The sequence below is a fragment of the Pipra filicauda genome, unplaced genomic scaffold (assembly GCF_003945595.2).
Source record: "Pipra filicauda isolate LSUMZ 115617 unplaced genomic scaffold, ASM394559v2 scaffold506_size402828_pilon, whole genome shotgun sequence".
In the NCBI taxonomy this organism is placed as follows: Eukaryota; Metazoa; Chordata; class Aves; order Passeriformes; family Pipridae; genus Pipra; species Pipra filicauda.
The window spans coordinates 48,454-75,328 of NW_024104650.1; the positions used below are offsets into that span (position 1 = coordinate 48,454).

A 26,875-nucleotide genomic window follows, 5' to 3' on the forward strand; every position below is an offset into this window, starting at 1 on the left:
GGAGCTGTAGGGCCCGGGACCAGGCCCGCTCCCTCCACCGGATCCCTTCCGGGGCCATGGGGGTCCGGGGTAATTCCCGTTTTCCGCGTGTTTGACCTCAAAGCTTGAGGAACCGGTGCAAGAAAAAAACGGTGTCAAGGGATGCACAGCACGAGCAGGGAGACGCTCCTGTCAGAGCCAGGCTTGGGGCAAAGCAAGGACGCCCGAGGGTCCCACGCAGCCAAGCATCCTGGTTCCTCCATGCCCCCAAGGCACAAAGATAAGAGGCACAGAAGCAATTCTTTGAGGGCAATTCCTAGAAATCACCTTTAAGCTGACCACTGTGGCATTTATTGCAGCCCTTGCCCTACCGGCTGCACGAATCCTCTCTATTTCTTGGTAAACAAAGTGGGAAGTTTACCCTGATCCCACCTCGAGGCTGATGGCGGTTCCTGGCACCATCCACATGCCTCGGCACTGTGTGAATGCACCATCACCCTCCAGCATCCCCCCGGGTCCCGTCAGCCCGGGCCGGGGGTATCCCGCAGGACACCCCTCGAGCATCCCACACAACACCCGCTCCCGCGCGTGGCTGCGCAAAACTTCTTCCTTGCACCAGGTCTCGGGGATTTTTTTTTTTCCTTCTTGGAAACCTCCTTGAGCCCCCAGCACCTCTCCCCTTTCTGCACCCTCGTCCCAGCCTCCCCTCGCAGCCCCAGTCACACCCAGGCGCCCCTTCCCTTCCCGAACCTCTCCTTGTCTTCGCCTCCGATCCCCGCTTTCCCCGCTCCCTCTCTCCCCTCAGCCCCGCTCGCTCCCGGCCCGTCCCTATCCGGGCTCCCCGCGCTGTTCCCGCCCCCGGCGCCTGCGCCCAGCGCCGCTTCCTGGTGTCGGCGGGGCCGGGCCGGTGCCGGGGCGATGGCGGGGCCGCGGCCGGGGCTGGCGGCGGCCGCGGGGCTGTGGGCGCTGGGAGCGGCGGCCGCCGAGGTGCCGGCGCGCCCCGGGGCGCTGGAGGAGGAGATCGTGTCGGAGAAGGCGGCGGAGGAGAGCCACCGGCAGGACAGCGCCAACCTGCTCGTCTTCATCCTGCTGCTCACCCTCACCATCCTCACCATATGGCTCTTCAAGCACCGCCGCGCCCGCTTCCTGCACGAGACCGGGCTGGCCATGATCTACGGTGAGCGGCACCCCGCGGACCCCCATCCCTGGGAAACCTCGGGAGCTGCCCGAGCACTGGGAGCGCCGTCCGGACCAGTCCCGGCTCGCGCTGGGCCGGCTGGAGGGGCTGGGTGGGCGCCCGGCCGCCCCTTCCCATGGCACCGCCCGTGCGGACCGGCAGCTCGCCGTTCCCTTCAGTTCAGTTCCCTTCAGTTCCCTTCAGCCGAGGGGCTGCGACACGGCGGGTTTGGTGGGCGAAGGGGTGCGGGGGTCCCGGGGGGTCCCGGGGGACACATCCCGGGTGCTGCTGGGTGCTGCCGTGTCGCCGGGACCAGCCGGGCTGTCGCCCTGTCCTGGCGTGCCCCGTGCTCAGCCTTATCTGGGTGTTGCCCGTGCGGACCGGCAGCTCGCCGTTTCCCTTCAGTTCAGTTCCCTTCAGTTCCCTTCAGCCGAGGGGCTGCGACACGGCGGGTTTGGTGGGCGAAGGGGTGCGGGGGTCCAGGGGGGTCCCGGGGGACACATCCCGGGTGCTGCTGGGTGCTGCCGTGTCGCCGGGACCAGCCGGGCTGTCGCCCTGTCCTGGCGTGCCCCGTGCTCAGCCTTATCTGGGTGTTGCTGGAGGGAGGGTTGGTTGTTTTCCAAACCCGAGATACCGGAGAGCTCTCGAGGGCAGAGTTACTCTCAAGTCTCCCAAGACAGTGAGGAGCTGTTTGGGTTTCCACAGGCGGCCTCAAAACCTCATCACTGAGCACTGGCAAGTCCCACTTACCTGTTCCAGGACTTGGGGCAGCACAGACCAGTTCTTGCACTGGTCAGAGGCTTTGCACTGGTCGAGGGTCTTCCATCCCAGGTTGGATGGGGCTCTGAGCAACATGGTCTAGTTGAAGGTGTCCCTGCCTGTGGCAGGGGGCTTGGAAGTAGATGATCTTCAGGGTCCCCTTCCAGCTGAAAACCACTCTGTGATCCTGCTTGCTGGGGCCAGAGGCTTTGTTTCCACCCTGTGTTTAGAGCGTCCAAATTTCCAGAAGCTGTCCAAGAAGAGTGGAGAGGCCATTTGGGGGATGCTTCTACCCTTTGTCATGCAGAGCCAGCAGCCTTGCATTCTGCCTCTTGGGCACCTGTGTACACCAGCTTTTACTTTTGGGTTTCCTCCTCCTGCTGTGACAGGACCTCTTGGTGAGGAAGCCTATGTGTGTTCTCACAAGAAGTGGAGCAAGGCTGTGGGTCAGGGGAGTGGGTCTGTAGCCATTTGGGTTTTAACAGTGGCCTGTGATTTAGTGAGGGTGACATGGCCTCGTGAAGTGGCCTGAATCACTGTATGGAGGTGCCATATGTGGCTCTGCCTGAGTTATCCGGAGTTCAACCAAAGTAGGACTGGGAGTTGTGGGGAAGTGATTAACATGGTCAGGGATCCTTATCTAGACAAGATTTGTTGAGTCCAGGATTGAGAAGGCGTGTTCTACTGCGTGCTGTGCTTAGTGTCTCTCCTCTGTGCTGCCCTTGCCCTGGCTGGTTGTGGGTGATGTGTGACCACACTTGGTCAGAGCAGAATCCCCCGCCCAGCAGAAAGCTTTGTTCTGAAGGCTGTAACTTGACCTATTCTGGCTGTTGGCTTTTGGCTTTTGTGATCCTAAATTTCAGTTAATTTGAAGTGTCCTTCCAGATGAAGGGGTGGAGACACTTGCGTCAGCCCAGAGGCACAAAATCCTGGTCAGCCTTTTCAGATTCCTTCGAGCCACGGCTGAGGTGGGTGCAGGTGTCCGATGGCCTCCTGCCCAGGGCAGGGGTGGTAACCTCCCAGGACAGGAGCTGTGCTGTGGGGAAGGTCTTCCTTCTGCTGCCCCAGCATTCCTGACAGGCAACTTTCTATTCCTTTCATGCTTTCAAACTTGCCCTTAACCTTGTTCTTCTTCCCCTGGAGTTTTCTTCCTCTTGATCCTCCATTCTCTCTGACCTACCCGAGTGCTCTCCGTGTTCTCAGAGCACAATCCAGGTTGTTTCGGTCTCCTGCTGATCCATGAAATGCATCTTTTCTGTCTACTGTTCTGCAGACTGTGCTCAGAGAATTGCTGGCAAAATCAGTAATGTCACCTGTTTGATCATGCAGAAAATCCCAAGTTTTTCCCTGGTATCAAGGCTTTTGGCTTCTCAAGTAGTGTCAGCTGCCATGGAAAAAGGGATGTGTAATTTCCCAAGGAGTGGTGAGATGCTGTTGTTTTACAATGACAACTTAAAATCTGCAGGGAAGATTGCTGTCCTGGCTCCCTGTGTTGCTTTCAGCCCCAGGGAAGTTCACTGAAAACGTGGAAGGGCTGCAAAACAGACTCTGAAATCTGGGCAAGAGAAGCAATTTGCAAAAGCTTGTCTTTTTCTGTTTAAGAAAACCGACAACAACTAAGTCAGATTAAACTCTTGCATACAACTCTTCTGGTGAAACACATCAGTTTCCTTGGTGTCTGTGTTTTTACTCAAAGTTATAATCTCTTGCTCTGGGTGGACTTCTGTTTCAGAAATCACACTGTCAGTTCAAAGCTGATGTTCAAGAGCTGGACACAGGCTGGAATCATTTCACAGTGATAGAAAACAGGTGTTTAGTACCCTTAAGCTTCATTCCAGTGTTTAAAATGAGGTTCCTACATCTGAGGTGCTCGGTGTTTAGGATGATTAATTGAATAATTTTGTTTCAGTTCTTCTCAGGGTCTGATGGTGGGCATGGCAGGATCTTCTCTAGAAGTTTAGTTTCCTTGTACTTGTTTCCACTTGGCCCCTGGACTGTGTGTGTCTAAACTGCTTGTTGTCAGGATGCCTTCAGTTGCTCGCTGCATTTTTCTTTCCTTTCGGTGTCCAGACTAATGCTCGCCTGGGGATCCTGTCTGTTTCCACTGTTGTTAAGTGCTGGGTTGGTAATATATTAGTCTTCATTTAAAACCTTACTTCGGAAATGTTCAACAGCACCTTAAAAAAAAAGCCCATGGGCTTTTGTTCTTTTTAATGAAGTTGGGAGAAATGCAATGAAAATAATCTCTTGCACTTCGCATAAAAGAACTCAATTAATTTACCGGTTTTGGCTTCAGCTTCTCTACTCCTTGCAGGTTTTGGCTGGCAGCTTCCTTGGTGTCAAGTTCCCTCTGCTCAGCTCCCTCCCAGGGCTCAGTTTTGTAAAGCTTTTGGCTGTAAAAGCATGTTGATACTGGTGGACTGGCTCACGGGCTGCTGCTTGGGCAGCCCTGTGAGTGCCAGGAGAGTCTGAGCCTTTTCCTAAGAGGCTGTCAGAGCCAGGAGCACCTACACAGTCCCCTGGGCTTGGTCCAGGTACCCTGAGCTTAGGACTGGGTTCAGTGTCAGGAAAACCTTGGCAGGTATGTCCCAAGTGCCACCAGCGACCATCGTTAGTTGGGGAGGGTTCTTTTGAGGTCCACTGTTGGGCAGGAGGGGCTACTGGTGGGGCATTTAATGTTGGTAAAATGCTTGGTTTTCAGTGGAGCAGCAGGATGCTTTCCCTGCAGGGAACTCCGGTGGTGTCTCTGAGCTGGGAGCTGCTGGGCAATGCTGGGTCACACTCGGTGCCTGGGAGATATTTGTGCACATGTGTGTTTGCACATGCTACCCTTTCCCGCCCGGTCTGGAGAGCCCTGGGAGCCTCCCAGGCAGCCTGTTACTGGGCAAGATAAAGTCCTGATTTTGGGAGCCTCAAGCACAGTGGTCTTGGCAGGTATTGTAGGTTTATCTGTCCCTTTTCCCTTGCCCCATTCCTGGCCAGAGTGGGAATTTGACTGTGTCTGGAGCACGGCTGGCACGCAGGGCCGGAACAGCTGCCTGGATAAGTGAGACAGTGAGGAGGAGCAGGGATGCTATCAGATGTAGGGCTGCTTTGGGACAGGGATTAAGAGTGGAGAGGTGGGTGAGTCAGGATCCCTTCTGAATTTCCAGCAGCAATGTCCTTCTGTCTGTCCCTCCTTCCTCCTATGTGACCTCTCCTGTCACAGTGCTGAGCCCAGGCATTAAAGAGGTTACTGGGTGGGTTTCTGTCTCAGCAAGTGCAGGCAACTGCTGCTGCTGCTGCTGCAGGGTTCTGACTCCTACATGAAGCTCTAAAATCAACTATTTTTTTCAAGGAAAGACTTTTTAAAGGCCATTTCAGGTAGCTCTGGAGGACTAGAAAACATGGTGTACTCTAACAGCCATAAACAGATGTAACTAACCCTTTGAAGCTCTCTTTGTCCCGTTGAAGAGTTTTGGTTGTTTCCCATGGTACCTCAGGGATCATCATCTGGGTGAAAGGAAGACAGGGTGTTTTGTGTTGCTGCTGTGGTGCCGTGCACCCCCCTGCCTCATGCTCGTGTAAATACTGTGGTGTCCTGATGTGCTTGACATCCTTGCCTGCATTCTGTACTTTTATTTCTGGATCATGGGAAGATCATAAGAACAAAGAGGACAGCGGAAAAGTAAGCAATAGAATTCCTCTTTGGTGTCCCCTGTAAGTGATGCTGATGCAAAAGCAGTTCTCACAGTGTGATGTGCCCTGAAGCAGCTCTCCTTGCTGGAGCTGACCATGCCTGATGTGCTGAGAGTGACCTGTTCTGCTGCTGTTGGGGTGATTCAGTGCAGGATAAAGCATGTGTTGAGCACCTGGTTCATGGTGCATGGCTTAAAAGCATCGGTAACCTTTTAGCTCACCTGTGCTGCAGAAGTGCTGTGTTAGAGCAGGGTTTTGGGTGAAGCTCCCCAGTTTCACTGCAGTCCCTGGGCAGAGCTGACTGTGTCACTGGGGTGGTAGGTCAGCAGTGCTGAGTCTGTCTGCAGACAGCTCCTCTGCCCCCTCTCATGGCCTGGATGTGTGCTCAGTTAGCCCTGCAGTGTGTGGCATCCCTTGGGGTGGGAGGTGGGGGCTTTTCTTCTGGCAAAGGAAAAGGAGCAAATCTTGTCCTGGAAAACTTCTGTCAAGGGAAGAGAAAGCAAAAAGTGGGTGTCAGATCAGGAACTGGCTGCAGGAGATGCTGAATGCCCTGGGACCCCATGTTGTCTTGCCCAGCCACAACTCCTATCCAGGCTCTGCTCCTGTGAGATGGTGGCACAGAAAGAGTTGGGTGTTCCTTTCAGTCAAGGTTGTGCCCTGCCTGTAGGAAAGCACAGAGCAAGGTCTTAATTAAGGCAACAGCAAGGAAGCGAGAGCGTCCTTGGAGGCAAATGGAGAAGCCTTCAGAGTGTTGCGGTCTCTGTTTACTTCTCACATGTCTGAAAGCTTTTCATAAATGTGTGGTTCAGAAATGGGGTTAAGATCCAGGATTTCTGTGGCGGTTTGGGGCTGCCTTAATCAAGGAGTTTCCAAACCCCTTTGTGCTGAAGGCTACACAGAAAGGTGTTTTGTGGGACACTTTTCCTCCCCATCCTGCAGATGTCAAAAATCTCTGCCAGAAGAGCACTCAACACACTGTGGGTGAGAATCTGGATGTGAGACCTCAGAGCACAAAAGAAAAATGCTGTATAAATTGCTGACTTGCAGATTAACCCCATGATGCTCCTTTGTAGCAGCTGAGCTGGAGGCAGAGTTGGCTTTTGGGGCTGCCCTGGGGCTGCTGCTTGTGGTGCAGAACTGAAGCTTGCAGGGGCGAGGAGTAGGTCTGGGTGGTCAGCCTGGATTGGAAAACTCTAATGGTTTTATAAAAAAGGGGAGAGCTGGTGTGGCAGGTGCTGCAGCACCTTAGAAAGGATTCTTGTCAGCCTCAAAGTGTTGTTGGTGGTTGCTGGGTATTGCTTTTAATCCCCTACCAAAATGAAGAGTTTGATGTATTAGTGTCAGGTTTTGGGGTGTAACATGCATAGTTTGGGCACACGTGAGCAGCACCTGGCCCAGGTGCCCAGCCATGTGCTCACCCCAAGAGACTCAGTGTGCCCTCGATGTCAGCTGTTTGCTGCACTGGAGTGAGGGTCTGACTGATTTTTGGGTAATTAAAAGCCTCCAGGACCCATCCATGGCTGTGTTAGGAAGTCCACATGAGCATGGAATGTTTGCATGGCTGACAGGGGATGAAGATGGTTTGATTTCACGTGGGCAATTATTTGGCTGGTGGTTGTGCTCAGGAGCTGAGCAGAGTGTCAGGATCCCAGCATACCTGATGCTGCATCCATGCCCAAAGAGATCATCCCAGGAGTTTGCCATGGCTTGTCTCACCAACCTGTGTCCCTGCCCAGGTGTCCTGGTCGGAGTGGTCCTGCGCTATGGCATCCACGTCCCCAGCGACGTCAACAACGTGACACTGAGCTGCCAAGTGCAGACCAGCCCTGCCACCCTGCTGGTCAATGTCAGTGGGAAGTACTACGAGTACACCTTGAAGGGGGAAATCAGTGCCCAGGAGCTCAATAACGTCCAGGATAATGAGATGCTGAGAAAGGTAAGGGAGTTGGCAAGTGGAGAGGTGAGCGGTGCTTCCCACTCGCTCCATGGGGTTAGTCCTGGCTCTGCTGGATTAAGTCATTTTATTTTTGTTTTTTAAACTTGTGATTGTGATCAGCTATAAATTATAAGTTGAACACAATCTAACGAAACTCTAGTTTCAGCTGATCTTAATTTAAGCTGTATAGACTCTGGGATGTGTCTCCAGAAGATCCCAGAAGACACATCCTTGGCGTTGACCCAACAGCATTTCACCTGAGGGGGGTTCAGGGTTTCCTCCATTTATTACTTTCTTATTTGTGTTTTGTCTTGCAAAGTTTTAACAAATCATTTTACTGTTTTTTTTTTTATCTTTCTTAACAGGTGACTTTTGATCCTGAAGTATTTTTCAACATTTTGCTTCCTCCAATTATATTTTATGCAGGCTACAGCTTGAAAAGGGTACGTGCCTTTACAGTGCCGATGTTTTTAGTTCCTCTGCCTCCAGAGAATTTTTAATACTTGCAAGTGCTTTAATGCTTGCTCAGCAGGCCAGGGTGGTGGAGGTGGGTATGGTTTTCCCCAGCACATGCAGGATTGAGGGAAGCAGAGCTGAGTGCCCCAGTCATTCTCATCTGTCCCTTTGCCCTGGAAAGGGTCAGTGACTTCAACAGTTTCCAGCATGGGTTTGCACAGGGATTTTTGAGGTCAGCCCTGCCATTTCAGCCATCCCTGCTTTCCAAACACATAGGAGTGTGGGAAGCTTTTAGAAAGCAGCAGCTCTCTGAAATGCTGACTTGGAATGAGAGGAAAATGATGCTGTTTAGCTTGCGGGAGAAGGAAGGAGGAACGCTGCTGGGTTAGGAAATCAGTTCCCAGGACTTGAAACAGCACCTTATTAAATACACAGGTACAAGAAAATGGTATATTCATGTTTATTAATGCTGCTTTAACTGCTGGTCTGGCAGTGTGCTGTGCTGGGCACCTCCTGCGTGTCCAGCTTATGATGCCTGAGCTGGGTCCAAGTTGCTGCTGACACTGTAGGTGCCTGTGCAGGCTTGAAATAAATTGTTAGCAAAATATAATTCAGTTTTGGTGGTTTTTTCTACTTCTAGAGGCACTTCTTCAGAAACTTGGGATCCATCCTGGCATACGCTTTTCTCGGCACTGCCATTTCATGCCTGGTGATCGGGTGAGTAAATGGAGCTGGTCAGGTTCTTCCACAGGAGTTTGAGCTGTGCTTGGAGGCAATGCCTGAGCCTGGAGCTGCAGATGCTAATCCCAGCTCTGAAAGGTCTCACAGGCTCTGCTACTACTGCTCTGCAGCAGCAAATAATACTATTTACTGTCCAGCCTGCTGCTGTGTGGACAGAGTGGTTGCTGTCTAATTGCAGAGTGCTCTCTCAGCATCCCATGGTAATAGTCATTCATGGCAAGGAAGGTTTTACAGTTCTCTGAAGATTATCTTGAAAAACCAGCAGCTTCACATTCTTGAAAGCATAGCCCTAATGAGCTTGAGACACAAGAGTAGAAAGGCAGGATCATAAACACAGGTGCCTGGTGAGCACAGATGTGTTTCAAATTATTTATCCCTCTGTGCAGAGGGAGCTTGATGATTCCTGCTCTGAGCGCACAGGCTGGGAAAACATAGCGTGTTTTCCGTTGGAGTCCAGTGGATTCAGGCAAGCTCAGCATCTGCATTATCTGTTCCTCGCTGAAAGTTTTGGCCATTTCGAAGTCAGGCCGAGGTCATCCCACTGAATGGTGTTCATGTGAGCACTGCAAAGGGATGGTGGGATCCCACAAGCCTGGCTCCTGCTTTTCTTTAGCTGTGTTATGCTCACTGAGGAGTTCTGGTCCCAGTTCCTCTCTGGCACTGTGTTTGTGGTCGAGTGCAGCAGGTGCTTTGGTGTGTATGGTCCTGCACTCACCTCCAAGATCATGGCCCTGGGGTTTCACCCCAGGCTCAGCTGATCCTGTTCCTTGATGTTCTGGCATTTGGATAACTTTTGAGGTTATCTGGCAAATTCAGGGGAATTGAGCCCATTTTAATGTTGTTTTAATGCACTGCAGAGATGAGTAATTGCCTCTTCTAATCACCAGTTCTGTTGTGTATGGCTGTGTGGCGCTGATGAAAGTCACTGGGCAGCTTGGGGGAGACTTCTACTTCACTGACTGCCTCCTGTTCGGTGCCATCGTGTCAGCTACTGACCCAGGTATGTTAAATCGTTATGTTTCCCCTCATATTACCTGTATTTTGGTCTGTTTTGAGGGGAAGAAAGTCTGAAACCTCTGCAAGTTCCCTCCTTCTGAATTTTGGAGTTTAATTTATTTGTGGGATTCTTAGAGATCCAGTTTGTCTCTGTGCTTTTTTATTTCCTTCCAGTTTTGTGTAACATAGCTTTCAAACCTCTGATTTCCTGAATCCTTGTTTGCAGTGAAATCTCTCTTGACTTTGCTGGGTTTTGTGACAGGTCCACCGTGTTGCTGCCATCATGTCCCAGCAGCTGATGCAGAACAAAATGTCTAATGTGGGGAGGGTTCAGTTTATAGTTTTAGTTAGTTGAGCTATTTTCTTCTGCTTCCATTGTGATAGGATTTAATCTAATTGAAATTAGATTAATGAAACACCTTAATGAGCAGTACTGAGGACAGCAGTAACATCTTGGTCTACTGATGCACTTTATAAATCAAAGCTATGAAAAACATGCCTTATCTAACTGAATTGTACTTAGTTATGATTGCTTTTGTGGGGTAGCTGTTTATTTGTATGCTCCGACTTCGTGTAAAAACACAAGACCACAAAAAGGCCTCTCTTTGCTCCTGCCCTTTGCTGAGCAGGGCTTGAATTCCTTTCTTTGTAGACTGACTACTACTTTTGAGAGCAGCATGGGGTGGCAGCATCACCCCCTTCCTAGTGCTACAGTAGTTTTGTTGGATATTTTTAAATGCAGATATTGGTCAGTTTTTCTTGGAACGGAGAGATTACACACCTGGATAAGCCCAGTCTTCTGCCCTTTTGAAACAGGTGTCATTTCCAGATGAATTGGGACTTTTACCTGTTCATTTTGACAATCAGTCATTTTTATTTTCAAAAGCAAAATGAGCAGCACCATATGTATAAGCATATATGCAAGAATAACACTGCAGAGCACAACCCGCAGCACAGCGTGGCAGTAGCCATGTCTGTCTGCCAGGAGGAGGTGTGAGATGTGCATTCCCCATGAGCTTGTAATAATTTATTTTTTGTTTCCCTAAGATTTGCCAGGTATTGGTGTGACTATTACTGCTGCTATTTTTATTTTTTAAAATGTGATTTCCCAGCTTCTTCAAACGTGCCTGGATTGGTTGTTCAGTTGTTCAGGTTGGATCAGGCCTTCAGTTCCCTGAGCAGGGAGCTGTTCCCATGTGGCTGCAAGATGGATTTTCCTCCCTGGAACTTAGCTGGGGAGTCAACACTGAAATGGGGGCACATTTCTAAAGTGGGGATCACCCCACAAAAGTGGTGGTGGTGTAGAAGGTCTGATGGCAGGTGGGCAGAGGCCAGGACTGTAGGTAGAAGTAATGCTTAGAAATGCTGCAGGCGAGCTGTCAGCATCATGTCCCTCCTTCAGGCTTTGAAATAGGAACAAGAAGATTCCACAGGTTAAAATGGAGCATCTCCCAGGGCATAAAGGGGTTAAACCCTCCCAGTGTGCCCCAGTGAGTCCCTGAGTGCTGTTTGAAAGGACTTTCACAGAAGTTGATTGGAATTATCTCAGCCCTCGGCAGCAGCCTGGCCTGTGCCTGATTGATGACCATCTCTGTCTTGCTTTAGATGGTTTTGCAAGGCTCATACACAAAGCCTTCTGCTTTTCATTATCTTCATGGAGTCTCTGGATCACGGAAGGGCTCGAGGGTACTCCAATATCTGCCATGTGGCCATAAATCACAGAAATTCCTACATGAGGTCTGAACCAATGCCTGATTTTTTTCCAGTCATGTCTGAAATGTTACACATCTGTGCTGGCACTTCCAGTGTGTCACCTTGTGTTGAATCTGCGGATTTATCTCAAAGTATTAGGAATGGAAGGAAAAGGCAGTCATTGTTCTGGACAAGCCTGATCCTCCCGGTCTTCTGCAGGTGGAGGAAGACTCTCCCTGATGCTCCGAGCTAACGGCATCCCAACAGCTGGATGGCTCTTGCCAGCATGGTACTGGGGTACTGGCACCATGAGCTCAGACCACCAGGAAGGTCAGAGCAGAGCTTTATGTCTGCCTGTAAAAGATTCAATAGACCAGGATGTGTTTTAGTAAAAGGAGGAGGAGGGAAGTGATGAAGCAAATCCAAATGTGAAATAGCAGAAGGAGGACTGTCAAAGGGAGCACGGGGGCAGCTGGCACCGTCACAGCAGAGTGGCACAGATGTGCAGTGAGGCAGCTTTCTAATAAGGGACGTTTTGTCTTTGATTACACCAAAATAACAGCACCTTTTGAACGTCTCTCTATTTTTCTATTTGTCAGTGACTGTCCTTGCCATATTCCATGAGCTCCAGGTTGATGTTGAGCTGTATGCCCTTCTCTTTGGCGAAAGCGTCCTCAATGATGCCGTTGCCATAGTGCTGTCTTCGTAAGTGTCTTCTGTTCTTATTTTTAATTGTTATGTATGTTACATGTCAGGTGTTGAGGGGGGAGCCACCTGACCTTGCTCCTGTAAAATAGGAGCAAGGGTGTTTGCAGGAGCATATTAAGTGTCCCAAAAAGCTGTAGTGACCTTCTGATGCATGTCCTCATTGCAGACTTGGGATTACAGGTTGTCCTTACAACTTCCCCCTGCACGATGGATAATTCTGTTTTGCTTTTATGGCCAGTTGACCCATCCATATGGGTCAGTTTTTATGTCCCTCTGAAACAGGAAAAGCACCATGTCTGCATTTCAGCCACAGGACCCCACTGAAAACTCTTGCTGATGGCTTTTCTCTTACCTGCCTTCATTCCCATCCACAAATATCTGCTTTTGTTTAGGTGGAAATAGCTGGTAAAGCAGCTGTTTCCTCTCTCTCCCCATTTTCTGTGCATTGAGAAGGTGGTGCTTCTTACAGCTGGAGTTAATGCCCTGGACTAAACAGAGGGGAAACTTGCTGCCTTTCTAAAGGATGTTTTATATTCTTTAATATTTTATGTCCTCTGCATGCAGGACGTATTTTATCTGCTTCTTCACTGTGTTGTCATTGCGGGAATTTGTTTGGAAATATATAATATCTGCAATGGTGACAGCTTAACATATAGCTCAGACTAATGCAGAAAATATTTCTGGAATACTTGTCACTCCAGCGTGCTGGTTGTGTGGGTTTTACTGGAGGCAGCAAGTAACTTACTGTGAGCTGTGAATTGCCACCCGCATAAGCTGTGTTTACTGAACTGAGTGTTTCTGTTGGGGTTTCTGGAACTGTTTGTATTGCTCACTCTGGCTCTTGTGCTGGATGTGTCACCGCTGGTGCGAGGGGAAACGCTGCACAGCCCACATTGTGTTTCAGAAGTGATCCTGAGTGAGGAAGGGACAGGGTCTTCCAGCCTGTGCTGGGAGGTTCTGGGTGGGAGTGGGTGGATTCAGCATCAGAGTAATGGAATTTGTGGTGGATCACACGTAGGTGATGGCACCGTGTGCAGTGATTTACCTCTTGCACTGTTTTAGTACCAGCTTTGTAGCTGTTGCTCTGATTTCCTGCCTTCCTCTCTCCACAAGCTGAGCTCAGTCCACCCCCTCTACAAAACAGGATAATTTGCACCAAGGCAGCAGCTCTGAGCTCAGTCAGCAGTTATTTAATTTTGCTGCAGAGTTTTTGGGCAGAGGGGCCTGGCAGCATGAGACGCTTCTCAAGGGCATCTCAGCAGTTGTCCTCTCTCTGATTTAAAGCTTGCCCTGGTCTGTCTTCACTGTCAGCCATAAGCAGTGTAAGGCAGCCCCAGGCTGCACCACAGGTATCTCACATTCAGTGCAGGTAGTTCAAGTCACCTGCACATAACCACGTCTTGGATGCAAGGAGGAGGTTAGGGTCTCTTGTGCCAACGAGGAGAGCTCCTCCAGGAGCAGTCCATAGCTCCTACTTATGGTTCCCCTTTTTTAAATTTAGTTTGGCATTTGCCTGTTTCACAGCAGTGGCATAAGTGGGCGAACCACACAGGGATGGTTCTGCTCCCACAAGCACAGCAGGACCTGCTCCCCAGTTAGGAGCTGCTGGGAAGGCGAGGAAGTGGGTGGTTTCTGGGCAGGTGGGCTGTGCTGTTAGAGGAGCTGCCACCTGGGTGACAGATGGTGGTGGATCCCACCCTGTTCCATGGTGAAGGGGAGCTCCAGCCACAGCTGGATGAGTGTGTGGGATTGGTGATTGCCCCAGGGAGTGTTGTCAGCTCCTTGCACGGGGTTTCTGCCAGGAGCTGGGTGCTCCCAGGCCCCTCTTCTCCCTGCTTTCAGCCCCAGACAAATGTCTGTTCCCGTGCTTAGAGAGCAGGACCCGTGCCTTTCTGTTGCTGCCTTGTGCTGCCTTGGCCTGGCTTGGCTTGCAGCAGCAGGGAACTTGTTGCAGGATGAAGAGGAATTGAACCCAGAACTGAAAGCCAGTGGGCAGTGAGGTGCTGGGGCTGCAGTTTGGGAGCAGTGGGGTAAATGCAGCCACAGGGTCTCTACCTGCTTCTTCCAAAGGGAGGTTTCACAGAGACTAAACACCACGGGGATCCCCACGGGCAGCTGGCAATAAGGTCTTATTAGCGATGCAAAAACCAAAACCAGAAGGAGAACTGTAAGAGATTAAAACACAAAGCCAACACCCAAAGAGTTGGTTGTGGAGGGGAAATGAAACCAGTCTGGATTTAAAAAAAAAAGCCACGAAACCCCAAGCCCCAGAACAAGAGCACATTGGTGAATGAGAAGTAAAAAATGGAGTTGATGAAAGGAATTAAATCACAGGGAGAAATCTGCAGCTTGCAGTGTAAAAGGCAATGCAGAAAAATGAGATGTATTAAGGGCAGGGAAGTTTAGCAAAGGAAGTGACCCATGATATGTTGGAAAGGGGGGGACTGTCATTCTTGTTGCAGGAAAATGTTAGCGTGTAGTTAGGAGAGAAAGATGCAGGATGTGTGTGCAAGGCAGTAAGTGCCTGTTCCAGCATAACTCAGCAGGTTAAACAGTGTTTAAAGTCCACATACAGGGGTTTTAAGAGAGCCAGCCAAGGAATTGTTAACTAGGAAGTTAATGTTTCTGGTAAGTTTATATCAAAGAAAGCAATGTAAGGAGTCTATGAATGGGATTTAGGAGCTGGATAAGGGCCCCTCGGTATCTCAGCCTTTCCAGGTAAAACAGTGGAATTGCTCATGCGAGGTGAGGCTCATCAGGACTTGGCAGGGAGCAGATTCAGTAATGGGATCAGCGTGGCAGACCTGTTTGCCGTCTCATCACAAAGGTCTGCTGAGGTTTGGTGGGTGCAGAGAATAGTGTTCTGTTGTGAATGGCACGGTGCCATCTGCCTTGCTATCCTGTGATATTGCACTTCAGAACTCAGAGCAGTGCAAACTAAATGTAGTGCATGTTAAATGTGGCAAAACGGCAGAACTTACAGTTCTCCAGGGGATATTCACATGAGCCACCTCGGTGGAGTCGATGGAGAAATTTAGGCTTCCCACTTGAATGGTTTGTGGTCCCACAGCACTTGGCTTTTACAGAGAGCTGGTGCCAAACCCCCGGAATACCATCATAAATGACAGATCATTTGAGGGACAGGCTTTGGTCTGATGCTCTCTAGGAGTAAATGCAGAGCCATGCCTGGGAGGGGTGGCTGAAATGCAGACAGCCGGTGGTAGGGAAGGGGATCCCAAACTCCCTGGGACAGGGTGGGTGTGCTGCAGTCCCAGGGGATTGCAGTGTCTCCCCGATTCCTCAGGCTCAGTGGCTTCAGCAGTCATGGCACTTTGCAAGGCTCATGTAGCACTGTGAGGTGCCTCTGCCTCCAGACTAAGGAGTGTTTTGTGTGTGCTTTCCCTCCCTCTTCCAGTTCAATAGTTGCGTATCAGCCAGCGGGCGACAACAGCCACACGTTTGATGTCACAGCGATGTTCAAGTCCATCGGGATCTTCCTGGGGATATTCAGTGGATCTTTTGCAATGGGAGCAGCTACTGGAGTTGTGACAGCTTTAATATCCTTTTTGTTGTTGGTTTTTTTTCCCAAGTGTTTGCGTGAGAGCTTCTTCTTTTGCTGTGCTGCATCTCACCCAGATGTTTCATGGTTTTTTTTCCCCTAAATTAACGAAGGGCAGTGCCATGGCCTTTTTAAGGGCAGACTGCATAGTGTTGATGGGATGCACAATTAGATTTGATATGCTCTTAGCCTGCAGTGTCCCTCCAAATTGTCCTTAACCATCTTCAACGTCACCAAGTTCACGAAACTTCGGGAGTTCCCGTTGCTGGAGACTGGCTTGTTCTTTTTGATGTCCTGGAGCACATTCCTGCTGGCTGAAGCCTGCGGCTTTACAGGCAAGCTCCAGCACAGCCCTGCCTCTGGGATGGAGATCTGCAGGGGTGATGGGGCCACTGAGTTTTGCTTCTTCCAGTATCAGTTGCAGCCGGGGTTCTCCCTCTGCTTAAAGAAGTTTAATTTCTCTGGGTTCTGGGGTTACTGTGTTAAGTCCCCTACACTACTGGGGTGTTGCTCAGCTCCCTTTTCATGACCAGGAGTCTAACATGATGCTCTGCTCCTCAGGTGTGGTGGCTGTGCTCTTCTGTGGGATCACACAGGCCCATTATACCTATAACAACTTATCTACAGAGTCCCAGCACAGAACTAAGCAGGTGAGAACTCCTCAGCCCCCTTCAGCCTCTCTGAATTTCAAGTTGAATATTTTTTCCTTCCCTCTAACCAGAATTAGGTGCATCTGTCTTCCTACAGCTGGATTTTACTAGGGTTGCTCCTGCAGAAGTATTTATTGGGTGATGGATGGGCTGACGTGCTTTTCTTGTTATATCTCTACTATGTCTAACTCGCTTTTAATTTGTTTTTCTCTTTCAGTTGTTTGAGCTTCTGAATTTCTTGGCAGAAAACTTCATCTTCTCCTACATGGGACTTGCACTGTTCACCTTCCAGAACCATGTCTTTAACCCTACCTTTGTGGTGGGGGCTTTCGTATCCTTTGGAGCCCATTTTATAAGACAAAGAAAGAAAGGGAGAGGTGCCTCATTCCCTCTCATGTGTTTTTCATTCAAATGAGTGGGTTTGGTTTTTTCCAATGCAGTTTAGCTTTATTTTTAAAAGGGGATTTCTGCCACGTAGTGATGCCTTTGCTGGTTATTTTAAGAAGATAAGGAGATTCTTTTCCCAGTTTTTCTGTTGTTTTTTTTTTTTTTTTTTTTTCCTTCCCCCCGTCTTCTCTCCTCTCGTGGGCATTTGAATGAGCTGCTGCAGGGACTCGTCATTCAGTGTGACCGTGATGCCGAATGCCAGGCTGTCACGTGCCAGCGTGGCACCACGAGTGGCTGGTTTAGCCATTTATTTCCTCTTTTCTCTGTTAGCCCACTTTGTTAACCCTGAAAAAAGCCTTTTTTTTGGTCAAACAGCACAGTTAAAGCTACAGTAGATGCCTCTTAATGATGTAATGAGAAAGGATTTCCACTTCTGCAGGCTGATGCTGATGGGGACAAGAGATTGGCCCTGGTGTGTCTCAAAAAAAACAAGGATTTTGAAGGAATTTTTTTTCGTATCACAGGGAAGCCAGTTAAATGCGCAGAATTATTTTCACCCTTTGCATTCACTTGACACAGGTTTATACTGATAAATAAAACATTGTTACTTGCCAATGTGGCCTGTGGGTTTGCAGCAGGCTCAGCTGGATTTCTGCAATGAGCTTTTGTGGGATTGCAGTGGGGTAAGGGAGGTGTAGAGCAGGGAAATGCCATTTGGGTGGTTTATATTGGAATTTTGTGCTGTGGCTCTTCAGTGGGAACTGGCTAACTCACTGATGAAATAGCTCATTCATGAGAGAGATCATGAAATACGTCTCTTATGCAAATTCGTGGTGTTCAGGAAAGAACATAAAAGCTGGAAGCATTTTCCACATTATTCAAGGCTGCACTGAATACTGGCTCCAAGATTATTTTTGCCATCTGGGTGCTGGTATTAAAAGACTCGGCTTCAAAGATAAAAAGCAATATGAAGGGGCTGGTGATTCTTGTATCTCACAGGCTATGAAAACAGAAAGAGTATTACTTTTTTTTTCCTTCTGAACTGCTGCTGCTTTCATTTTGCTGAATAATCTTTGGGAATGGGACTTGGCTTAAAGCTTCAAACCCAGCTGTGAAGTGTGGCATGCCAGGGAATGTCAGAGGGGTTGTCGTAGCTGTGATAACTCGAGCTTCACAGAAGACAAATAATTCTTGGGGTGGAAAATGGACCTGGCAGGGGAAAGCATACAGTGGAAATGGTGGTTTTTCTCTCCTCTCACTTGCCTAACACATCCTTTCATCATTTCCCTTGTTTATTTGTGCTTGTCTCTGTATGATACTCCTGAATTGCAGTGTGTGCTTTGCTTCAGCGAGGCAGTAGCCTGCTCTCCCCACACTGCTGTGGCACTTGGAGCTGGTTTATTGTCCTTGCAGCCCGACAACCAGCATTTCTGTGGCTCCCCAGCGTTTCCGTCAGGCAGCAGAAATTGGCTCTCCATGCAGGTGGGATGTGGTGGGAGACACAGGAAGAGCAATTTCCTTAACATGTGCAAATACAGCTTGCTATCTTCCTAGGAAGAGCTGCCAATATTTACCCACTGTCATTTTTACTGAATTTGGGGAGAAGAAATAAGATCGGAACAAACTTGCAGCACATGATGATGTTTGCTGGTATGTTACTGCATCCTTGCCTCCAACCCGTGTGGCCCCTTGGCACCTCCTTGCCCCTGAGAACCTGGGAATATTCCTTATTCAACTTTAAATCTCTTATGGGCAACATCTGGAGAGGAGGCTGGGCAGGAAAGGGCTCCCTTAAGCTTGGTGGTGTGAATGCCTTGGTTTGGGGGTGTGGGAATGAGCTCCTCCTGCCCCGCTTTGAGTGCATGGCGTGGGACTGGAGTGATGATAAAATCATCACTGTTCTTCTCTGGTTGTGGATGTGCCATCCGAGGGGCAGGACCAGATGTGGGGCAGCAAGGTGCAAACCCCACTGGCAGTGGGGGTGGGCTGTTCTGACCTGGCTGCTGCAGTGTCCCTTCCCCGGCAGGGCTGCGAGGAGCCATGGCCTTCGCCCTGGCCATCCGCGACACGGCCACGTACGCCCGGCAGATGATGTTCAGCACAACACTCCTCATCGTCTTCTTCACGGTGTGGGTGTTCGGCGGGGGCACCACGGCCATGCTGTCCTGCCTGAACATCCGGTGAGTGCACAGGGCTCTCCTGCCACAGCACGTCCTCTCCCTCCTCCTGCTCTTCAGTTAAGCTGCTTGGGTTAAAGAGACAAGAGGAAGATCACATCCTTCCCCCCTGGAGCCTGGCACGGACCCTCCTGGCATTGTGTGTGTAACCCTGTGCTTGTTTTCCCCTCCACAGGGTTGGCGTGGATGCGGATCAGGAGAACGTGGTGAGTGAATTTCACTCTGCAGAGGGATCTGCACTGCACCCATTGGGGCAGGGGTTACATCGAGACCCTGTGAATGCCCATTTGTGCTCTGCTTCCTTCCAGCTGTAGGAGAGTTTTTAGCTCCGCTGGTGAAAGAGTTTGCAGTCAGTGGGAGTCACAGCTTTTCTGTGCTGTCTGGGGTTAGAATGAGCCTTGCTTTGACTCATCTGGAAAGAAGAACACAGAAGTAATGCTGGACTGTTTAGTCAGTCCACGTTGCTGCTGCAATAGACTGATCTCTCCCTTGCTGGATTTGAAATAAATCCCAAAATGTGCATGACATGGAGGCTCTCTACTTCATCCAAGCATCCAGGGCAGTACAGAAACACCATTTACTGACTGCTTTTATGTAGCATCTTCTGTCCCACTTTTACTCATGGATACCCTCAACCCCTCCTTTGCTCCCTGTTTCCTGTGGGGAGTTATGTGGCAGGCCCAGAACCACTGACCACATTGAGCTAAATGCTGGAGCCTTGGGAGTTTTCCTGCCTTTTAGCTCTGAGCTGTCTCACTCATGCATCTGCAGCCTGGTCGTGCTGTGACTGTGGCTCTCCTTGATTTCAGTGTGGGTTCTGCGCCTTGGAGGTTCATTTTATTCAGAGCCATTTATTGGGCTTTTCACCTCCTGGAGAGAAAGCATCAAATGCTATAGGCAGCCCAGAGCCATAAACCTGTAAGCCAGATTTCTCTGAAATACATAATTGTATTCATAGTCCCCTCCAAACAGTTTTATTTTTTTTTTTCTCTGACTAAAAGGAAGCCTGGAGTGCCCATAACACACAATTATTTGCATACAGAAATCTCAGGCGAGATCTGATGGAGGTTGAGCCTGTCAGTCACTATTAAATATGATGTCTGGGTGGAGCCGCTGGCTCTGAGGCACTTTAAACCTTGGGGCCGGATACTGGAAGGCTCTAGCAGAAAAATGGTCACTCTGTGCTTTGATATCACCTCCCTAAGGCTGCTAAATGCTGCTAAATGCAGAGTGTGAGCTGGAAGCACCTTCAGGCTGTTGTGGTGTGAATGTCCTTGTACTCAATGAAACCCAAAGGTTTCTTCTGAAGGGACAGTGGGAAGGTGTGTCTTCTTATGTCTCCTGGGGATAATCCAGGGTCCTATGGGGTCTCCTAGCCCTGATCCAGGTCATTGCACGTAGCCCTGCCCCTGTTTAATGTTTTGCTCTTCCACAGGGTGTCCCAGAGAGCGAGAGGAGGAGTACGAAGGCCGAGAGCGCTTGGCTCTTCCGCATGTGGTACAACTTCGATCACAAGTATCCTTGGATGGCGGTCGGTGCGTGCCTTGTCAAATCCCACTGCCCCAAGCAGCCCTTGTTGACTTGGAGCATGACTTTCTCCCTGCTTAGCAGAGGAGCTTTCCCGTTACACTGCTGGATTTTGGTTTGCACCTACTCGTGTCTGTGAGAAATGACCATTTCCACCTGCCATCAGTGGGAACGCAGAGGCAGCTACATTCAAAGCTGGGCTCTCCAAGGCTGCAATCCCAGGGGCTCCTTGATCCCAGTGGCAGGAAGGGCAGTGGGGCTTCTCATTTGCAGCCCTCTTGCTAAATCTGTGCCCCTCCTCCCTTTCAGGTGCTGTGCTATGAATTAGGGGAGGAGTGGTGTCCGTCTGAGAGGCACAGGCTGATGGGACAAGTGATGCTGCTGAGCATCTTACCAGGGCTGTGTCCTGATTGACTCATGTTCTGCTCTGTTTGGTTGCATTCATGTTTCTCATCCCTATAATTTTTGAGCTTCCAGGCACTTGTGTTTCTTTCTTTCCTGTGATTTCCTCGAGACACTGATTCCCTCACTGCCACCATCCCACCCCTTAACTTACTGCCATCGCCCTGTTCCTGTTTCTTCCTTAACCCTCTCCATAGCTATCTAAAGCCTCTCCTGACACACAGTGGTCCCCCGCTGACCACCACGCTCCCGGGGTGCTGTGGGCCCGTTGCCCGGTGCCTGACGAGTCCGCAGGCGTACGAGGTGAGTCCATCGGTGTCCTCTCTGTCACAGGGTTGGTGGGTTTGACGTGTTTATCTTTCTGTGTTACTTTTGGATGCTGCTCTGCAGCATCGAGCTGGGAGCCAGAGGGGAGATCAGATATTGGGGCTGATGGGTGAGCTAATTCCCATGAGCATTTTGCTTTTCCAGCCCACTGTTTGGTCATGAAGGGATTTGTGGTGTATTCGTGGTGGTTTCTCAGTGACTGGCTCAATGAAGCTGCCATGGCTGTCCTTTCCCAGGCCCAGCTGGGAGGACACACAATTTATCATCTCCTGCTTTCTTCTGGCCTTGCACCTGAGCTATTTCTGCAGCCCCTCCAGCTGCATCACTCACAACCAGAAAGATTGCCAGCATTGCCATGCTCAGGAGCCCCTTGCAGCAGCAGCTCTCCGTGGCAGGAGTTTTCTTGCCCTGTCTGCAAAGTATCAGCATCAGGTTCCCTGACAAACCAGAGGTGTCTGTGGGGGGTCAGTGATGGGGTTTCTGTGCTCATAGGTATTTTGGTCCTGTCAAAGCCACTCAAAACTGCATTCCCCATGTATCTGGGTATGGCACCAGAAAGAGGAGAGCTGGGAGAGCCCTTTTAGTCAGTGTGCAGAGAAATCAGTGTGTGGTGCAAGTCACCTGGGCTCAGAGATGTGTGTGTGGTGTGTACTGTTATGGTCACGGTGCAGCAGAGTCTGTGCTTCGGTGCCTCAATCTGCTCCTCCACCATCACCGTGCGATTGCAAACAGCTGTTCCAGAGGAGTTCAACAGCACTTCCCTCCCGTTTGTTCCCCAGAATCAGGAGCAGCTGAAGGACGATGACTCTGACCTCATTTTGAACGACGGGGACATCAGCCTGACCTACGGGGACTCCACTGTCAACACCGACTCCGTCGTGTCCAGCGGAACGTCGCGGCGGTTCGTGGGGAACAGCTCGGAAGACGCGCTGGATCGGGAGCTTGCTTTTGGGGACCATGAACTCGTAATCCGGGGAACGCGCCTGGTCCTGCCCATGGACGATTCAGAGCCCCCATCAAACGTCCTGGATAACGCAAGACATGGTCCAGCATAAGGTTGCTCGGTTTAATTGACAGTAATATTTGCATATATGATCAAGAAGTATGTACTACCTAAAGTCTAATGCATGTCTCAAAATGTCTAAGCTGTATAAATATTATTTATATGGTGTCAGAAGAATATAAATATTCTCTGCCAAGCACTTGTAAAGAACAAGCTGCAAATTTAAGTTAAAAACTGTGTTGACTGCACTACGTAGGGTGGAACTGTTTTAGCGTAAGAGTCTTTTGCACACAGTGAGCTTCGTTAATGTGTGATTTGATGAAGGGTTTAGTTCCCAGCGGGTAGGTAAAGGAGCTGACTCCCTGTTCATCCTTTGAACTTGGGAGAGGAGGGTAGGGAGGTGCTGGTGAGCAGTGGAAATCGCTTTCTAGGCAGATGAGGATTGTTGGTTTGTTTTTTTTTTTTGTCTCTGATTTTTGGATAGTCACATTTGAAACATCAGTAGAAAATCTGCCCACAGACCCTCTTGCCAGGCAGTGGATGGTGATAAACTTGTTCACTTTGTGGGAACCTGGAGACTTTCTGCTTTTTAGTGACCTTCTGCCCAAGCCCTGCTTTAGTGAACTCATGGCAGACCCTGGCCAAAGCTGACAGCAAGGCCTGTGGGTGTCTGGCTGCTCAGATGGGAGCAGGAGAGAGGGATGGTTGAAGGAGGTGATCCCACAGAACCAGACGTGCACAGATTTTAGGGCTGAGTCCATCCTTCAGTTGTGACTCAAGCAGCTTTCTAGAACCAGCCATCAAATCCTCAATTGGCAATTAAATTTCGCGTTTGGGAAGCGACCGTGTCCTTGTGCGAGCGAATCCCTTCTCCTGCAGCCACAGGTGTGCAGAGCTACTGCAGCTGCACAGGGGGCCATGGAGCCCAGGCAGCCTCAAACACGAGCTTTATGGCTGCAGATGGACACGGTGCCTCCAGGGCTCTCCAGAGGCACTGGGCATCCAGGTGGTACTGAAGGGGAGCCGTCCGTCCGTCCGTCCTCCCACAGAGTTGAAAACCATTGCACTTCGTTTGGTAACTCCTCAGCATGCTGTGTGTCTGCAGAACCCACCCCACCTTTCTCATGTCTCTTTTACCATTTAATGAGAAATGTTTGCGAGTTGATTTTTTTTTTTATTTTAATTTAAACTTCTGTTTTCCAGGAAAGAGCACAGAACAATTTGCGATTTCACGCTAGTGTTAAAGGATTTATTCTGTAGTTATAGGAATGGCTAAAGGTGCAGTGAAACTGTTAACCCTGACATCCTTTTTCTCCTGAAAAGGGGGAATCACAGAAATTTACTGTATGTAATTTTATTGTCTATTTTATCTACGGTTTTACTATACAAACCTTTCAGGGTTACTAGTGCACTACAGGCCTGTTCTGGAGTTAACCCTCTCCAGAGGGCTTAAACAGAGGTGTTTAAAATAAAAATATATGAAAAAGAGCCAGGTGAGTTCAGGCACTCACAGCTCACATTAGCTGTCCTTGGAACAAACTGCATCGCTCAGGATCTGACCCTGAGACCTCAGAGCAGTGTCCCCATGCCTGTTTTCCCCAGCACCACCTGAGAGTTGGAGGAGACAGGAAATCCTGAAATTTCAAGTATATATGTATAGTTGAGAAAATAAATTTACTTGTTTTTTTTTAGTTTTTCATTTTCTCAGGTCTAAGTAACATTGCCTTAAAATTATGGATGTGAAACCAATTATTTTGGCAGTTTATCCCCAAGAAAATGCTTTCTTTTTCCTTCAGAACAAAATGTATAAGTGTTGCCATAGGAATCCCCTGGAAGGGGGGTAATGCTCTGTTTATATTTGGATAGGGCATCTTCCTTGCACCTGTAAATGGCATCCCGCTGTTAACATTGCTGTTGGATTAGCGCTGGCCTTTGTTTCCTACTATGCAGGAATTCCATAAAGTGAGTGTGCATTTTATATGATGTCTGTGACTTAACTTCATGTGTTTAAAAAAAATCCAAAAAAAAAGAAGAAAAAAAAAAAGTAGGAACCTGTTGATTTTAGGTTTACTGCATCACTTCTACATCCTGTTTTTTGTTTGTTCTGCCTTTTCGAAGAGGTATGATAAATAACTACCTCTTGTTTTTTCCTGTATCGCCTGACTATGAATTCAATTTACAGAGTTGGTGCAGCTGGAGGTGCAGAGCAGTTCTGCTCCCCCTGACAGCCCGTGGTCCCATCAGCAGGGCCCCAGCAATGGCAGCACTGGGCTCCCTCCCAGGCATCCCCAGCTGAGGTGCAAATTCCCACCTGAGGTGCCCCAGGGTGAGGTTTTACCGTTGCTGTGGTAGCATTCCTCTCTTTCTCTGACCTTTCAACTTCAGTAATTTACCCACTCACTGTAGGCTTGCCAACACATTACCATAAGCCTCAACTTTTGACTGCAGTAGCAGCTCAGTTAGTACATTAAAGAAAAAAGAAAGTTACAAATTATAATTTTATGGGTTGCCTGTGAACTCTTATGATCCATACGTAATACAACCAGGACTGTTTTGAAAAGCCTTGGTGAATGAATGAATGAATCTAAGCTCCAGTTCAGGAGACATTTAATAAATGACTCGGATTTGTCCTCAGCTGATTATTTTCTTTGCTCTGCTGCAGCAGAGCATCCACAAATGCGTGGCTTGCAGATGTAGAGCCCTGATGTTTGTGTGCTGCAGATGGAGTTAAAGGTACCTTGGAGAATTGGGGCCTGAGACCTATTGCCAAATAGATAAGACAGCCCCGAGGAGGCAGTTTACAGCACCCACGGAGATTTAGAGATGGTGCCCTTCTTCTGTAAATTGAATTTTCATGGTTTTTGCACATGAAAAAGCATTGTAGGTAAAGTTATAATTTGTACTGGTACTGTCGATTTGTGTGGTAATGGCATTAACCCCGTAGCTGTGGTGTTTGTGCAGCTGATCTGTGATAGCTGATGATCACTATTGGACCTTCTGTTTACACTGACTAAATCCTTTACTGTTGCGTTGTACTGTGAAAGAAGGATTATGGGCCTATAAAAGATTATTTTTTTTGGTTTTTTTTGGAATTGTGTGTACCGTTTCATTAATTCACACGGAAATAAATCTGTAGCAAAGTGACGACGTGCCACTCGACCTTCTCAGACCGGTTTGTTCATGGCCCTTGGCCAGTGGGTAAGGAGGGCAGCAGCCACGGATGAGGATGCTGGACCCCAAGGTGGGCTGGGCTGCACACTCCTGCCTTCCCAGCTCCTGGGACACAGCCCAGCCCTGGGGCCATCCTCCCTCCCAGGAACAGAGAGGTGGACAGATGCTGTTTGCTAAAAGCCGCTGCAGCTCCCAGGTTCCTCCAGGAGCAGCAAACCCAGCTGGGGTAGCATTGCTCACTCTCACCTGCCCTGAGGCAATGGGTGGACCTGTGTGAGAGGCATTACTATGGGGTGTTTGCAAAATCGAGGCTCCTGAGCTTTCACAGGCTTTTATATCCCATGGGTCTGTGGAATTTGCAGTTGGGCTCATGGCTGGTGATTCTGCCCTCTGTCTCCCGCCCATACCATTTTTTTGGCGCTCTGCTGTTGGAGCAGCTGAAGAGGCAAGTTGTTCAAATGCTTTACAATCCTTCAGTACAGAGGGCACCTCAGAAACTTCAGGAATCTCTTTTTGAGGGCTTTGATTCACAAAGGACAACCTTCGTGTCTTGAATGATGCAAACCCGCATTGTGCATAGCTCTGCGTCGCTGTTGGAGGATAGCCCTGAACCCTACTTAAACACTTGACTCCCATCCGTAGCAGTGAACAGGTGAGGGGATGTCTGTGCTGCTTTCCAAAGGGACTGTGGTCCTTGTGGGGGGTGGCACACCCTGAACTCTGCCTGCAGCTCACAAAAGCACTGGGAGTTCTGCGAGCGAGAGGGGCTTGTCCAGCATTGCTCTGGTCGTGGGTGGCCTGTGCTGGAAGACACAGGAGTGGGACAGGAGACAATGGTGTTTATTTTCTTGCTATGAAATGATGCTAATTCCACTGGACACTATCACACTTGTGTGATAGTTGGAATAAACTCCACTAATTCCACTGCACACGTGCTGTCCAGCCCAGGCTTGGGTCAGACTTGTTCATGTAACTAAAACAAACAAGGACATAATTGAGCAATTGAAAAAGTGCCTTTTAGCAGCTCTTCACCTTTGCAAACCCTCAAAAGGAGTGCAGCACCTCCCTTCAAATGGATTGTTTCCTTGAAATGAGGTAAGATTCAGGCCCTGGACCTCAGCATTGGTGAGCAGTGTCTCCAGTGCCCAAAATGTAGCCGAGACCATCTGGTATGCACCCCCCATCCCCAGTGCAGGCAGCTGCAGACAGGAACCCTCTGGGATGGGCTCGCTGTGCCATGAGCTGCCATGGTATATCAACCATGCAAAAATATTTTGGATAGTTGCTGTTCAGAGGCACTGGAAGCAGGGACAAGGCAGATCCCTGCCTGGGGAGGGGGACTTGCACTGCAGGCAGGTGTGTAGAGCTGCCATTTGCTGATTAGTCCCTGTTTTATTAGTTCCGTTCAGTTTGAGCTGATGAGGGGCAGCTTTCAGTCAGGCTATCATACCATCTGTCCACCTTCATGTGGGGATCAGTAAAATGCTGGGAAATGGGCCAATGCTGGGTATCTACAGCCTCAGAAAAAATCACAGGGCTGTTTTTAGAGC

At 49.4% G+C, this 26,875-nt stretch overlaps 1 protein-coding gene across 1 annotated transcript; it reads left to right on the forward strand.

Annotated features, from left to right (window-relative positions):
• The first annotated feature begins 882 nt into the window (after nt 1–882).
• SLC9A6 (solute carrier family 9 member A6) lies at nt 883–25,308 on the forward strand. Its single transcript, XM_027722534.2, has 16 exons — nt 883–1,156; nt 7,330–7,529; nt 7,895–7,972; nt 8,626–8,702; nt 9,614–9,726; nt 12,014–12,119; nt 15,538–15,679; nt 15,911–16,016; nt 16,243–16,331; nt 16,549–16,662; nt 18,257–18,368; nt 18,745–18,898; nt 19,071–19,101; nt 20,331–20,410; nt 21,022–21,127; nt 21,931–25,308. Exons 1-16 carry the CDS (start codon nt 898–900, stop codon nt 22,204–22,206), a joined length of 2,043 nt encoding a protein of 680 aa, XP_027578335.1. The 5' UTR covers nt 883–897; the 3' UTR covers nt 22,207–25,308.
• Nucleotides 25,309–26,875: the final 1,567 nt, after the last annotated feature.

Bases quoted from the DNA above. Each gene is read 5' to 3' on its own strand.
- SLC9A6 (XM_027722534.2), top strand. From the start codon at position 898: ATGGCGGGGCCGCGGCCGGGGCTGGCGGCGGCCGCGGGGCTGTGGGCG. The intron at 18,899-19,070 runs GTGAGTGCACAG...TCCCCTCCACAG, and splicing joins CTGTCCTGCCTGAACATCCG to GGTTGGCGTGGATGCGGATC. The intron at 20,411-21,021 runs GTATCCTTGGAT...CCCTCTCCATAG, and splicing joins TGGTACAACTTCGATCACAA to CTATCTAAAGCCTCTCCTGA.